This window comes from Argopecten irradians, chromosome 9, assembly GCF_041381155.1.
Source record: "Argopecten irradians isolate NY chromosome 9, Ai_NY, whole genome shotgun sequence".
Taxonomy (NCBI): Eukaryota; Metazoa; Mollusca; class Bivalvia; order Pectinida; family Pectinidae; genus Argopecten; species Argopecten irradians.
The window spans coordinates 4,968,872-4,986,057 of record NC_091142.1 but is presented as its reverse complement, the minus strand read 5'-3'; the positions used below and the strand labels follow the sequence as shown (position 1 = coordinate 4,986,057).

At 35.8% G+C, this 17,186-nt stretch overlaps 1 protein-coding gene across 1 annotated transcript; it reads right to left on the bottom strand.

Annotated features, from left to right (window-relative positions):
• Positions 1-844: 844 nt before the first annotated feature.
• Positions 845-6,992, bottom strand: LOC138331290 (uncharacterized). Its single transcript, XM_069278812.1, has 5 exons — positions 6,831-6,992; positions 5,829-5,919; positions 5,226-5,408; positions 3,745-3,939; positions 845-1,792 (listed from the first exon to the last, which is right to left on the bottom strand). Exons 1-5 carry the CDS (start codon positions 6,990-6,992, stop codon positions 1,566-1,568), a joined length of 858 nt encoding a protein of 285 aa, XP_069134913.1. The 3' UTR covers positions 845-1,565.
• Between the last annotated feature and the right edge of the window lie 10,194 nt (positions 6,993-17,186).

Genomic DNA, 17,186 nt, shown 5'->3' with positions numbered 1-17,186 from the left:
TCAGACAAATCAATGGTCTATGGTCAGACAAATCAATGGTCTATGGTCAGACAAATCAATGGTCTATGGTCAGACAAATCAATGGTCTATGGTCAGACAAATCAATGGTCTATGGTCAGACAAATCAATAGTCTATGGTCAGACAAATCAATGGTCTATGGTCAGACAAATCAATGGTCTATGGTCAGACAAATCAATGGTCTATGGTCAGACAAATCAATGTCTATGGTCAGACAAATCAATAGTCTATGGTCAGACAAATCAATGGTCTATGGTCAGACAAATCAATAGTCTATGGTCAGACAAATCAATGGTCTATGGTCAGACAAATCAATGGTCTATGGTCAGACAAATCAATGGTCTATGGTCAGACAAATCAATAGTCTATGGTCAGACAAATCAATGGTCTATGGTCAGACAAATCAATAGTCTATGGTCAGACAAATCAATGGTCTATGGTCAGACAAATCAATGGTCTATGGTCAGACAAATCAATGGTCTATGGTCAGACAAATCAACAGTCTAATGTCAGACAAATCAATGGTCTATGGTCAGACAAATCAATGGTCTATGGTCAGACAAATCAATAGTCTATGGTCAGACAAATCAATGGTCTATGGTCAGACAAATCAATGGTCTATGGTCAGACAAATCAAATGGTCTATGGTCAGACAAATCAATGGTCATGGTCAGACAAATTAATGGTCTATGGTCAGACAAATCAATGGTCTATGGTCAGAACAAATCAATAGTCTATGGTCAGACAAATCAATGGTCTATGGTCAGACAAATCAATAGTCTATGATCAGACAAATTATTGGTCTATGGTCAGACAAATCAATAGTCTATGGTCAGACAAATTAATGGTCTATAGTCAGACAAATCAATGGTCTATGGTCAGACAAATCAATGGTCTATGGTCAGACAAATCAATAGTCTATGGTCAGACAAATCAATGGTCTATAGTCAGACAAATCAATGGTCTATGGACAGACAAATCAATGGTCTATGGTCTGATAAATCAATGGTTTTGTAGAGATCAAATAATGGTCTACGCAGTGACACATTAATGGTATATGACCAGGCAAATCAATGGTCTATTACAAGACAAACTAATGGTTTAAGACATGTTTAAATCAAATCAATATTAACTTAGATGAAACTGAAATAAGTCCAAAATGTCTTTGTGTTGTTTAGAAAACATGTAGATTGTTGTTAGCATATTCATCACTGTATATATGGCTATTAATAATTGGCCATCGTGCGAATGGTCGGCCGACATGAATATTCATTCTCGAGGTATTACATCATAGATGATACAGTTTATGACCAGTAGCAAGCGTGGTGCATTCCAATTATATTTATTTATTTTCTTTAGATCACAGCCTCCGTCCATTTCACCATTTATTATACTAAACCTTTGTTACACACCAAAAAAACCCACAAATTAATTTTTGAACATTCGGGAATTGAACAGAATTCCTATCGTAGGAGAATATCCGTGCAAAACACCAGGGATTTGTTAATCAAGTGCTGCAGAAACACATCAAGCAACATTTAAACATTTAGCATTTGGGAATTGGACAGAATTCCCACCGAAGAAGGATATCGGTGGTAAAACACCAAGGATTTGGTTGATCAATGGATACTCTACAGTAGTTTTTGAAGTCACTTCTAGTTACGAAGTATAAATGGGCGTGGGGCTTCTGCTGGTCCCAGCGTTGACATGTCCTACCACTATTGGTACACGTCATGCGTCCATCGTAAGTGGTGGCAGTGTAACAGTCCTTGGCTGGAAATGAAATAAGTATGGAGATTAATATGTGAATGACTAAATATACGAGTTCAAATTCCTTAATAATTACAAACGTTTTCCACACACCAAGTACCGCATTACGTGACTTCTCGGGACATTACATGATCGCGAAATATTTATTTGTTTGTTTGATTAATTAACGTCCTGTTACCAACCAGGATCACAAGCAATGGTTGAATCATATACCATTCCATTAAAACTAGATTCGAGAAATTTTAAAACCGCTATTTTTTCATTTTCAATTCAAATCGCGAAAATTTTAACCCACCGGCTATACGGTATATAAAGTACTAACAGAAATCAAGCTTTCGTAGTATTGATGAAGCAATGCATGTAGTTTGCTGATTCCCCCAAGCCCCAAGGTGCAATTTTAAAAATCGATAAATAAATTTGAAAACAGAAGGCGTCATTAAAGCAAACAAAAAACAAACAGGTATAAGGACAAGACCTGAACAAAACTGCAATAAATGTGCAAAGGGGTAAAGTAAGTATAATATCGATATCTTGTTTCATGAACCGATATTAGTTTGACTATTTATTAATTTTAAACTATCAATTATTCAGTTGAAGGTTGTCTGGAACTATGGAATAGTATTTGACCGATATATTTTTTCTTTAATATATATATAGTAAGACATGACAGTTAATGGCAAATTAAATGAGACTTTTTTTTTTAAAGAGTAATGTTCCAGTTGAAACACAAGCTTATTAATACGTGTAATGCTCTCATAATAAAGGCACTGGGGAATTTGGAAACAAAATTAAAAGCAAATTATTTTAATTTTCTCACATCTCTGGGGAATTGCAATGAAATCATTCGGGCGTGGACTTATAATATACAATGTATCCAAGTTTTACAGTAATAGTCAAACGATCTTGTCCTTGACGACAGCAAATCGCGTCATAAACCTAATACAAAGGTACCAACCATGGGTAACAAAAATATCGATCAGGTCAGTTACAGTAGAATTAATTAGAATAAACTAAAGATATTCCTAACAAAAAAGTATTTAATGAATTAAAGTATGAATGGCCTGTGGCCCTTGTTATAAATAACAATATCCTTTTTATTACTTCATTCATAATCATCTATCCATTATAAACCACACTTTAGTTATTTCAAATTTTGCTTTTGTACCCTCTCAAGATCAACACTTTGTACCCTCGCTAAATCATCACTTTTGTTCCCTCCTCGATGAACACTTTTGTACCCTCTCAAGATCAACACTTTGTACCCTCGCTAAATCATCACTCTTGTTGTTTCCTCAATGAACACTTTTGCACCCTCTCAAGATGAACACTTGTGTACCCTCTCTAGATCAACACTTTGTACCCTCGCTAAATCATCACTTTTGTTCCCTCCTCGATGAACACTTTTGTACCCTCTCAAGATCAACACTTTGTACCCTCGCTAAATCATCACTCTTGTTTCCTCCCTAGATGAACACTTTTGCGCCCTCTCAAGATGAACATTTTTGTACCCTGTCTCTAGATCAACACTTTTGTTCTCTCCCTATATCAACACTTTTGCGCCCTCTCAAGATGAACATTTTTGTACCCTGTCTCTAGATCAACACTTTTGTTCTCTCCCTATATCAAGACTTGTGTACCCTCTCTTGATCAAGACTTTTGTACCCTCTCTAGATCAACACTTTTTATCCTCCCTAGATGAACACTTTTATACCCTCTCCAGATGATCATTTTTGTACCCTTCCTAGATCAACACTTTTGTTTCCTCCCTAGTTGAACACTTTTGTACCTTCTCCTGATCAACACCTTTGTACACTCTTGAGCAACACTTTTTATCCTCCCTAGATCAACACTTTTGAACTTTTTAAATTACACTTTCGACCTTGAACTTCACCGAGAATCTACAAGTTATCATTCAGTTCTCATTTGCATCATTCCAAATCGTTAAAAGCTAATACCTGAACAAGAGAGGTTAGCTCCAGGCGTCCACTCCTTAACTCCTGTACAGCTTGTGATCGGACAGTGTTCAAGGGGTTCCGGGTCAGTGACACTGGGGCACGTGTAGATGGCCTTGAATAGGTCCCCCATATAGTGACGTGTAATACCATGTGGTACAGATATAGGAGGGGGGAACCCACATCCGTTAGGTATACCTATAACGGGATCAATGTGTAATGATTATAATACTGATTTAAAATTCAGTTAAACTAAAATTAAAATCTTTGTTATTCAGTGAATATTTTCAATTAAAGCCCTCATTATTCAGTGTTTCACACAACAAGAATATACGTATGTAATTCACTATATGTAATTTGTTCTATAAAAACTGTATTGGTGTGTTTTTCATAAACATGTATGACTTGTGGCAATATTTCTATGTTAATGTTATTATAAAGATCCAATCCAGTACAGATATGCTTCTATAACATGTACCTATAATAAGGTCACAGGTAAAGACAAACACAATGCACGCATGTAACAATTTGGAGGGCGTATACTCTTCTATTACATAAATGCTTTGCTTTCTACCGGATCCATGTAATATCTATCGATTAATAAAAAAAAAGGAATGATATCAATAGATTTACATTCTGAGTGTTTCGTCACTATATGAAACAACCAACTGACGAAAACAAACATTTTCCTATGAAAACACTAAGAATACACTATGAATACAACGATTCTCGTGTATTGATGAGCTGATTTCAAACATCACGTCAGTTTCATTTCAATAAAAAGTAGTCCCCCAAAATATTTTTATATATTATCTTTATTGTGTTGTTCCTTGGTATAGAATCAACTAAGGTTTACTTTAATAAGTCAATCAAACCTTATTTCAACTATATTTCTTGTTTATCGTTTATCATTTGCAAAAAAAGGTCGACCGGAAAGCGGACGCTTGAAAACGCGACGTTGTGGAACAGCATTATTGTCCAGCTGTTCCATTAATCTCGTTTCTCGTCGTATATGGGTGTCATGATTTTAAATGTGATATAATAACCTTTCAATAATTTTCATTTTCATAAATTATTATTATGTAGATATATGGATTGAAATATTTTTGTAATTCTCATAGCAGAAACTATCTACATATCCCGTGGAGCGCGTTACATTCAATCCCTATACGTAAACTGTCACTGGTATCAACAGTAAACGATGTACTATCCATGAACTTGTTAACACCACTTGGACAAACACAAGACTTTAGCATTAAATGATAAAGGTATGTGAAAAGAGTGGGGCAGTGTGGTTTGTACATACTATTAAATAGGTCTCTGTCACTCAGCTGACGGAGTATTCTTCTTGGGCTTATTCGGCTGAGCAGTATTTTTTTTACGACAGAGACCCGTATTCGATTCCTGGTCACGGATTTGACAGGACACAATTCTCCTGCTCTTAAACAATATCCTGATATTGATTTTTAAAACACTGTACTAACCTGTTGCGCATGTTGAGGTAGGACTACTCCACGTGTCCGCTATTGGATCACAATATGAATGTCTTTCTCCATCATGGTAGCCGGAACCTTCCGGACACCAGTAAGTAGCGACTGGCACTCCTTTTGATTTATCGATGGTGAATATGTTGTCCCCATATGTGGGCGGGGGTCCCGTACAGAACTCTGTAAGATACATATATAAGTAACGGTCTAAAAACCTTATATAGATACATCAAATTCACTGGTAATAACTTGAGAAAAGAAGCGTTTCTGTTGAAACCGAGGAAAATGGTAGGTAGTGAATATAATAAATATTGAATTATTGTACTTGTTTTTAAAGCAAGTACTCAATACTTTGAATGCTTTTAAACAATGACAGTAAGTATCGGTAAATTGCGAAACACCAAAAAGATATGGGAAAAAATGGTCGATTGACTTAATGTCCTATAAACTGCTATGGTAATTCAAGAACAACCTCCCTGCGTGCATGAATGCGGTTTATTCGTGTTTTTGTTTTCTCTTTACAATAGCGATAACTCTTGCCCATTTTATAAAATTATCTCACAATTATGAAAATGAATGAAAAGAAATCAATAAAATTACCATATCCAATACAAGTGTAACCTCCAAGCTTCTTCTCAATGCATTGTTCGTGTATTAGGCAGCTATGGTCCTTGCATTCTCCTCCATACTCCTGAAATATCAAACGCACATAGAATAAATTGTAAATACATTCAACTTACATAATTTAGCGGTAATCAGAATTTAGCATATGTTGCGCTAAAATATGATTGTGTTAAGAAGAGGAACGTTAGGTAGAAAGTAGAGAAACGAAAAGATCCTAAATTTAGTTGCTTTTTACGATCATGCAACAGGGGCAGCTGGTACAATTCTAACGCCCTACATATTCCTTGAGGTTTTGCGATGTAATTCAAGCCTGAAAATAGTTTTTGATAACAAAACAAACAAAAGGTTGTACAGGGTCAGAACATATCACAAAATATTATAAATTATGAATTCATGAATACACTAAGAAATGCAAAAAAATCCCTTTGGAATTCTAGATAGCCATGCTTGAAGCGAAATTGAAAAAAACTCTCCCTGGTGGATTTCACTAAAAGAAAATGGCCGCGGTTAGTAATTCCTTGATATTTAGACATAATTGAAACAGTTCGAGCGGTTAGGGTTATTGCTTAAATATTTTTGAATATCAAAACTAGCAGTAGTTTAGTAATACCTGTGTCAAATATACTAGATAGTTTGTTATTTTCACGGGTCAACTTGTGTTCGACTCAAGACTAGAATTTTTTTTATCAAATTAAAATTTTGCGATTTGGTGTCAAGGGTATATACGTGTATAATAAGTCAACCATTTCAATGATTATATGTTTGCGATCATTTCGATGACCCGCAAAATCGGGAAAATCACAATCCCGCAAAAATAACCAGCTGTGCAGAATCCTATCTCTATCAAATGAAAAAAAAAATAACCAAATACTCATACTTTGAAAAATGTTTTTTTTCCTTCACAGGCGTCCTCAGGCGAAATAGATGTTAATCTAAATGTTCTTTTCTTTTTTATAATATGATAACTCTAAGACTTACCTTCGGAATGTCCACGGCATCAATTGTCATTCCACTCGATGACGTCACAATGCCATTAGAAGCTTCTACGGAATCCTGCAAAAACAGCTCGCAACCCAAGGAATCAGGATAGATATTCACAGATTTACACACTTTTAGCGACAGGCATTTCTTCATACACATTATAGGCGATATTGTGTTCAAATCCAGGAATTTGTCACCACTCACAATCGCGTTTCTAATTAAACCCGTCTGGTTCAGTTTTTGACATGTTTCTGATACTGCTTTCAGAGGTACACAATAGCAACAAACATGTAAAATTAAAATTAAGTAACCGACTTGGGCCATATTATCAATGTAATGTTTTAAATCCAAGAGCAAGAATAAACGCGTAGCTTCAGAATATCGTTTTTATACAGTTTTCAAATTTTTGTCGTATATATCAATTTACAGGAAGAAACCAATCGACGCCTTGTATTAGGTAAGAACTAGGTACTATGCTTCAAATCCTTATATCAATTAGAACAACTGGTTCAAATTAAATTTAGACTCGACGTCTGGTGTCAACATTTCAAATCGACGGCAAAAATTAAATCCGAAAAGCTGGCATATTAATTTCATGACAAATATATCCCGCATATTGATTTTCCAACAATCCAGTTAGTGCTAGGCACATACGAATTTAATAAGTATTTTTTATACTCTGGTCCATTTATGTAAATGTTTTAATTGGCACTTTTTGTATGATCGCCGCAATTCTCGAGTGACTCAGTAGATTGGAACAAGATCATTAGCATTAGTTAACATTCTTTGATGCGATATTTAATTATTATCTCCAGAAAGAAATCATCAGCTTTGAAACATCATCATTTAAATAATGATTTTGTAACACAAGTTTGAAGTGTTAAGCAGAGGTTCAGGCCAGTAGAATTGATAATGTGTGTATCTATCCCACCACCTTAGTGCGGAGAGGTTCCTTCTTGTACGGCAATAAAACCACAGATGATATTGATTAAACTCAATACTTCATATATGGTCTACCACCTTCATCAATATTGTATCAGGATTAAAACACTGCTTTCATAAAGACTTTGGCATGATGTTTAATAAACATTTTTATTCAAATTCATTTCTCACAGTTGATGTTTAATTAAATATCACCAATATATATATATATATATATGTTAATTTAACCTACCATATTGCGTGAATTTGCGGGTATTGGTGTAATCGCAAAAAATTCATCAACAAAAAAAAGTAATAAATTTATCACATTTCGCTTAGAATTAGTTTTGGACCCCCGAAAATAACCAGCTTTAAAGTATCAGGTCGTAGTGCCTCCAAAAAATTATGCTTCAGAACTTTGAAACATACTTATTCGGTGCAAGAATCATTAATTATTCTGCAAACCAACTTGGTTTTGCGTGTGATCCAATTTCACGTATCTTGCGATCGATTGAAAATCGCGAACATTTGTCGCCGCCAAATGAACAAATATGCAGTACAATTATATGACTCGAAAGCGTGGAAATAAAATATGAAAATTAAGTCGTCACGAAAAGGTCAGGCGAAACGAAAATGAGATTGTGTATGATTTCGTGGATTATTGAAATATAGCGTTTCAATGTTTTTTTCATGGGAAGAAACACTAACTAGCCAACATCTCTACAGAGTATCAATTTTTTTTGTTTGTTTGATAAATTAACGTCCTATTAACAGCTATGGTCATGTAAGGACGGCCTCCCATGTATGCGGTGTGTTACGTGTATGCTGTGCGAGATGTGTGTTTTGGGAGACTGCGGTATATTCATGTTGTGTCTTCTTATATAGTGGAACTATTGCCCTTTTTATAGTGCTATATCACTGAAGCATGCCTCCGAAGACACCAAGCAACACATCCCATCCGGTCACATTATACTGACAACGAGCGAACCAGTCTTCCTACTCCCTGTTTGCCGAGTGCTAAGTAGGAGCAGAAACTACCACTTTTATAGATTTTGGTGTGTCCGGCCAGGCAGGACCTTCTTCACAGGGAACGCTTATAGATTTTGGTGTGTCCCGGCCAGGCGGTGCCAAGGAAGGCATTAGGAAAGATAAAGTCAGTTAGGAAGAAGAGAAAAGATAAGATCCTAAATTTAGTCGCCTTTTGCGATCATGCAATAGGGACAGCAGGTACAATTCTAAAGCCCTACCTGCAGGGCTGTATAACATACCTTAATACAGCAACATACGGTGAAATGCGTTTTTGTGTTTAGGGAGGCTTCGGTATGTTCTTGTTGTGACTTTGCAATAATTTTGCTATCTCACTGAAGCATACTGTCCGAGAGAGCACAACCCACCCTGTTATATTATATTGACAACGGGCAAACCAGTCGCCCCACTCACTTAATGCTGAACGCTAAGACTGCTTTTATAGATTATGGTGTATATCGGCCGGTTTACAGAACTCAAAGCCTTCCTCACAGGGGTGTGTTGCTTGGTGTATAAAAACGGAGAGAATTCCACTATACAAGAAGACATAATGAATTTATCGCAGTCTCCAAAACCATGCACCATACACACCGACGCTTCACACCGCATACATGCGAGGCCGCCCTTACATAACCTTGGCTGTTAATATGACGTTAATTAAATCAAACAAACAAATTCTCACAAGGGCGAAGGCTCAACAACTGAAGGCGTATCGTCTCCTTTGACACCATCTATATAGCCTAATTTGAACTTCAAGAAACAACTTAGTAAAAAGTTGACAATACTGAATCATTACGCCTTGATTTTTTCTCTCTCAAAACATAATGAATTATTCATTTTAATATTGTACTTGGTTGTTTTTACACCCGTATTGAGTTTAAATAATGAAGATGAATTTGTTATTAAACAGAACAGTGGTGCCATTTGGGAAACAGGATTGATCCCATGTCGGAAAACAGCAACGTAGAATTACATTGGTTGGTCGATTACGCTTATCATATTTTTTTTACCGTCTAAGGTTGTTTCAAGACAGCCTCCTATATATGCAATGGTTCGTGTATAGTGCTGGTTCGGGTGTTTTGAGAGCTCAATTTCGTTTTCATTTGGTCGATTAGTTAAAAGTCCTAATAACCAAAGGTAATTTAGGGACGGCCTCCAATGTATGCAGTGTGAATGTATGAACGCCTGTATATTTTTGGAGGCTGCAGTACAGTCACTTGTATGTTCTTTGGAGAATTTGTCCTTTTCAGGGCTGAAGCATAAAGTGGAAGACACCGAACAAGCACTCACCATCCGGTCACATTATACTGACAACGGAAATATAATTCGCCACACTACCAATGTAAACAACCAACTAAATGAGAAAAGACCATCGAAATGGCCCCTAATTATACAAGATAGAGCACAGGATAGAATTTTAACCCAGTGGCTGATTGGCTGTGACTAATTATGAATTTCAAAAGTAAAAAATGTTTTCTGACAGGTAATTATTCCTAGAAACGATGATATGAATTTGGAAATTCAGAATGAGCTTTAGGTTCAAAATATCAATTTTGATAATGTATAGGTAAACACATTAGAATTTCAGGATTTCAAGATTTTTTAATGCAAAATGCGGATGATATCAACATGGCTACCCTGGTTGGAGTTTGAGCTGAAGAGTCCAAAATGAAGCTAGTGTTGTATGAGTACCTAGACTTTAATTAAAGATTTGTTTGTTTGTTTGTTTGATTAATTAACGTCCTATTAACAGCTATGGTCATGTAAGGACGGCCTCCCATGTATGCGGTGTGTTGCGTGTATGTGGTGCGTGTTTCGGGAGACTGCTGTATATTCATGTTGTGTCTTCTTGTATAGTGGAACTTTTGCCCTTTTTATAGTGCTATATCACTGGAGCATACTGCCGAAGACACCAAGCAACACACCCCACCCGGTCACATTATACTGACAACGGGCGAACCAGTCGTCCCACTCCCTTTTTGCTGAGCGCTAAGCAGGAGCAGAAACTACCACTTTTATAGACTTTGGTGTGTCTCGGCCAGGGTACAGAACCCAGAGCCTTCCTCACAGGGGCTTACGCTCAACTCAAGGCCAAAAGTGAGGCGGTGCCATGGGAGGCATTAGGAAGGATAAAGTCAGTTAGGAAGGATAGAAAAGATAAGATCCTAAATTTAGTCGCCTTTTACGATCATGCAATAGGGGCAGCAGGTACAATTCTAACGCCCTAAAGAACACAATAGCCATCTGATATTCCTTTGTTTTAATAATACATTACAAAACTTAAACAAAGTTTTACACTGTTCTCTTAATGCTGAGCGCGAAGCAGGAGAAGAAATTACCACTGGTTATAACTTGGGTTCTATAGGGGTGTGTAACACTAGATGTTTTGTGATGATTCCATAGATGACAATCACACTTGTCTGGACCCCATGCTGAATACTTCATTATCATGTGGTACTTCCGGTTTCATACAAAATACGGAATGGGTAATACTAAATTCAGGTATAAGACTAATATACGGAATGTACATTACAATAACGTAATTAAATCAACAATGCATTTTGCATAAAACACCTGCATTGCAGGTAGGGCGTTAGAATTGTACCTACTATAAAAGGGCAAGATTTCAACTATTCCAGAAGACACAACACGGACATACCCCTGCCCCTATTGTGTGATCGTAAAAAAAAAAAAAAAAAAAAAAATAGGATCTCTTCTCTCTGCCTAACTAACTTTTCCTTTTTAACGTCACCTTTACCTAAGATCGGGTTGGGTGTGTTTTCTGGGGTCTCCTCAGCATGCTTCTGTGATGTAGCACTGTTCCGCCAGAGTTCCGCTATACAAGAATGCACAACACGAACATACCGCAGTCTCCGAGAACACACACTGCACACTACAATCATGCTACACATCGCACACATCGGAGGCCGTCCTTACATGACATTGGTTTTAATATGTCATTTATTACTTTATCAAACAAACAAACGAACATCATTAAAACACGGACAGGATTTCGAATAATGTAAATATACTGTTTTATTGCAAAAGCGATCTTGTACAGATTAGCGCAATTAATAAATTGGGCAGCCATTGGCACATCATAATAAACAATAAAAAAATGAATTAGCGCAACCATGTTTTAACGTGCAACATTACTTCCGCAAAAAACGCTTCAATGCGATCACCGCTGAAATCCGTATGTTTTTAGTAGCCCTGCATATAAAGCCATGTTCTTAATTAATAGAAATGTGTTTGAACTGCACGTTTGGATTCATTGAATAATTATCTTTTATAGAAAAATCTTCAAAAGAGACTTCACGTTATATGTTAAGCTCAGGTTGTTAAAGACAAGATGTTTTAATCTATTATTGTTTGACATTGCATATATCTATGAAGTGGAATGCTAATATGTCGGATTAAAGGCTACATACAGCAATGAGTTTGGCTTTATAGCAAGACTTCTTTTATAGCACGATATTAAACTCGTATTTGAAGACTATGGTGGTGTTTCAAAATTAAAATGACAAAGGTACATCTGTAATGAATGATGTTGTGGAAGTTTAATCATACGTCAAGTAAACATTTCCCAGAGATATATCGAGTCACACATATATATGTACAGTAATAATAAAGTGTAACCAATATCTTGGCATTCTGTTCCAGTAAACCTTGTGCTTTTAAAAGGTGAATATCAATTTTTTATTTCAAATTATTATTAATTTTTCAGACGGAAATATATGCTATAACTTCAGTAAAAAAACTCTTTTTTTTTCAGTAAAAAAACTCTTTTTTTTTCGTATCTTGTTGACTTTTGTTGATTAGATCATCGTCCTACTTAATAGCATGGACATTTTAAGATGATATCTCGTGTATGCGATGTGATGCGTGTGTGAAGTGCGTGAATGGTTCGGGAGACTGCGGTATGTTTGCGTCATGACACTTCATTGCAATAGTGGAACTCTTGTTATAGTGTTAACACACTGAAACATGTATAATGACCCTGGCTTTAATAGGAAGTAAATATAAGTAACCAATCCAAACATTAAGTGTGTCTTATAATTAAACCTTTTATCAATGCGACAATAGCATCCGCATTGTGATAGGGCATGTCATTATGATACATGTAAGGCAATACAATTGCCTGTGCTCGTAAAAATCGACGCAATTAAGGATATTATACTTTCTCAGATCCTAACCGCCTGATTTCTGGTCTCATTTTGTTTGATTGTTGGGCCATATTTACGTCCCTTTAACAGCTAGGGCCTCACATGTATTCGATGTGTATGCAGTGCGGATATGTTTTTTGGGAGACTGTAATATATTCGTGTTGTGTCTTCTTGTATAGTGGAGCTCTTACCTTTCTAGAGTGCTCGCTTCTGTGGGGAAGGCTCTGGGTTATGTATCCACTGTGATAATATATCTTTTATTTTATTACGTTGACTTCCTGTAAACAGCTGGGTTCATTCAAGTACGACATCCAGTGTATGGGGTGTATTTTATGTAGGTGCGTGTATTTGGTGACTGTGGGATGTTCGTGTTGTGTGTTGTATAGTGAAACTTATAAAAGTGACAGCTTCTACGTATAGTGAAACTTATAAAAGTGACAGCTTCTACGCATTGTACACTACATGATAGGCCGTTAATAAATTGACATGGATGACATTGAACCTAATAATTTGTAATACATGTTCATTTTGTGATATACATAGTAAATGCTTCTTCTAATATCCCAAGGGAAGTTATTGCCCCCCCCCCCTCCGAAAGACTTACTATTATGAAACTTTTGTATCAAAAATATTTATATTTTGTATAACATATTGATTGAACGTGAAAAACCAATTAGCCAAAGTCATAAAAAACTATATATTTCAAATAATTTTTTTCCAGCATTCTCTTAAGAGAAAACAAGTTTATGCATGAAAAGCATTAATTGATGCGTTTGGTGTGCAACCGGTTCATACTTGATAATGCACAGGCAAATAAAAAGGCAAATTTATTTTGTAGAAATGATAGACACTAATAAATAAGTAAGTTTATCAATTTTAATAAAAAGAGTATAAAGTTAACCAATTACAAAAAATGCCAATTATATCATAGTATATGCTCGAACTCCATGACCAAAATGAACTCTTTGTTGACGCGACCCTGCTGTTTAGAAAATTAATGAAACGCGACCGGTTTTGAGAGGCAATCAACCGTGTCTAGTTGAAGCATCCCTCCCTAGGTCGTACATGTAGTACGCTGACAGCCTGCCTATATAATAACGATGATTCCTAAAAAGTATATTGTGATGCACTCATGCATACCAAATATTTCCTCGTCGATGAAATAGCTACACATCAATTAACGATACTCTCAAAAGACTTTAAAACCCTCTGGAAGTTGAAATATTTATGATAGCAGAGATAACCCTATATGTATAATTTATGGTGTCGGCACTTAAACTACTGTTTCATGTATTATCAACCAATATAAGGGTCTCTAAGGCCATGACCATGAAAATATATTGAACAGTTTTGTAAATGGGACTTATTTCGACAGTACATAATGCAGTTTTTGCCCTTTACTATAATATTTATTATGCAATACCCGAGGCTCGTTAGGGGTCTTAAATTTTGAAATCCGAATATCTCAATCCTTCCTAGCCACGTATGGAAGGGTACTTTTTGACATAATTTTGACGAATATATGTCCTGCATTTAAAAAAAACGGCAATAAGTTCTAAAAAAATAAGACTTCAGATCAATTCTCAAACTCTGAAAATTGCGCGACATTTTAACCCGTAAATCACGATGTACAAATTTAATATAACAAGCTGGTTTCTGAAGTTGACGTTAAAAATACCGAGAAATCAACTTTTGGATAACAATGTAACACAGCTTTAACCGAGATGAACACGAGATTCTTTCATATGTGGATATGAATCATAGGGATAATCTACTCAAGGGTCATGAAATGCTGTAAAAGTCGAAGCTTGTATTAGCCGATGAAATGATATTGTATTACCAAAAAAGAGCAATTCGATCGCATTGAATCAACTCGGAAACATTATCCCCAATATCCTGGCAACTCTCTGTACCGTAAATAGGGGATCTTACATGAGTGATATGAAATTTATCAAACGAGTTCAATAATTTGATATGCCACAAGCCTATAGGCGAGTGGCATATCAAATTATTTAACGAGTTAATTTCATATCACATAGTCACGAGTGTAAGATTCTATTTATCACATAACTTTTATTTATAGAAATATAAGTAAAACTTTAAATTCGTCTCTATATAAACTATTTATCACATAACTTTAATAAATAGAAATATAAGTAAAACTTTATATTTCGTCTCTATATAAACTATTTATCACATAACTTTTATAAATAGAAATATAAGTAAAACTTTATTAAAAAAAACAGTAGAAATCCAGCTCGGATGTGACGTTTCCGTCTACTGTGACAATTATGCGACGTCATATATAGATTATTTAGATATAATAGTAGTAAGAGGTCATGCATGAACTAATCTAGTAATATACATGCTATCCACATTGCATGGTTGTAAAGGCGACTAAATTTGGTATCTTAATTTGTTTAATTCGTGTAAGTTTTTGTCATTTAACGCTTTCTTTGACACTCGCCTTCTTGACACCGATTTTCTAAAAAATATAATGGTACGAGGCCTTTGCTCATACTAGAGAATGGCAAATTAAAGTGAATAGTCGGGCAATGAAAACCAGTCTAAATGCGTTCATTGGCCTTCCAAAAGTTCTCACATATTAATACGACGGTCAATTTCTGCTTAGTTTCCCAGTTCTGACCATTAAAGTAAAGAAAAGTTGAAAGCATCGAAAGCGAGGCTGTGTGGAAATGTAACCACGGACATAGTGAGCCGGGAGGACGTTTTAGAATTCCCATACTTTAAATTAATTTCTTCGTACGCAGACAGATTTTGACGAGAGATTTTATTTTTCCATTTTATAAGAAATTATACTGGATACATTCACACCATTTTTACCGACTTTAGCCATCCTTGCCCGACTGTTCACTTTAACGATTTCAAATTAAACTTACATGATAGAATTTCGCGATGTTATTATTTTTGTGGTAAAATACATCCGATCTTGTAAAACATTGTTTCGTATATTTACAAAATATTGCGTGCGGGAAAAGTATCACGCTAAAAGGCCTACCGCGTAATACACGTAAATATCATCCCGCAGATATTTTCACGTTTACGATGGTATATAAGACTTCCTTGTGCTGGCGTGACACGGATGACAGCTGACCGTAGCTAGATTGCGAACCCCTCCCTAGATAGAAGTTCTCATTAATTATCGACAACAATAAAGCCCTGGACGGTAACAACAACGTTTTAAATATTCTATAATCACAATGACTTTCTCAGTAAGAGTTCGGAAGCAGTAGATTAATTGAGGCAACTTAATCAGACAAAACATAGTCTGCACTTCGTACTGTTAACTACTGTAGCGAAGAGGTAAAATATTTATTCTGTATTATTATACCATACCAGTTTAGTATCATATATTGAAAAATCACAATCTTTTATAAATAGTTGGATGGATCCCCACTGTGAGAGAGCAAATGTGTGTATGTCCTGCATTGTATAATAAACAAAGGCTATGTAGTCCATCGAGGATAAAGAAACTGTAAAACCTGTCAAACCAGATCTTGTCTTATACGGATCCCTATCTAATCCGACTCTAGTTATGCGATTTTCATTCTTAATTCTTAGTGATGAAAGTCTCCCAAAACACCGCCCACACATACACGCAACACACCTCATGCATGGGAGACCGTCCTTACATGACAATGGCTGTTAATAGAATATTAATTAATCAAGGAAAAACAAGTATGAAGACAAGCAAACCATATGTTCTGCTATTTAATGACGAACTTTAAACACTATGTAGCGTATAGACTATGATGTTTCGACCAGGAGGCCAATCAAAGAACATTCTTTATCGGTTAATTTTAGGTTTTATTTGTTGAACGTCCGTCTGATTGACAACCAGGTAATTTAAGGAAGTACAAGTTAGAGTACCCTGGAAAAATACACCAACCAGTAGTCAGTACCTTGCAACTGCCCCATATGGGATTCGAACTCGGAGGTGGACAGCTCCTGGCAATATGTCGAGAAATAATAATCCAGGGCAGTGTACACGGTATCCAATGCAATCCATGTTACCCAATGCGATACAACTTCGTGACGTCACTGCGTAAACAAAATTAATATTTTATCGTCATTTTAGAAAATATGTTTTTTTTTAACTAAAAAATGCAAACATAAGTATTCGTGTTAAAATCTCAACTTTTATGCATGGATAATTGTTTACACGCATAAAAGTTGCTTATGCACAGTTTGATAAAATATAAAAATATAAATCAATAGA

Bases quoted from the DNA above. Each gene is read 5' to 3' on its own strand.
- LOC138331290 (XM_069278812.1), bottom strand. From the start codon at position 6,992: ATGTGTATGAAGAAATGCCTGTCGCTAAAAGTGTGTAAATCTGTGAAT. The intron at 5,920-6,830 runs GTAAGTCTTAGA...TTGATATTTCAG, and splicing joins ATGCCGTGGACATTCCGAAG to GAGTATGGAGGAGAATGCAA. The intron at 1,793-3,744 runs GTATTAGCTTTT...TTTCATTTCCAG, and splicing joins AGCTAACCTCTCTTGTTCAG to CCAAGGACTGTTACACTGCC.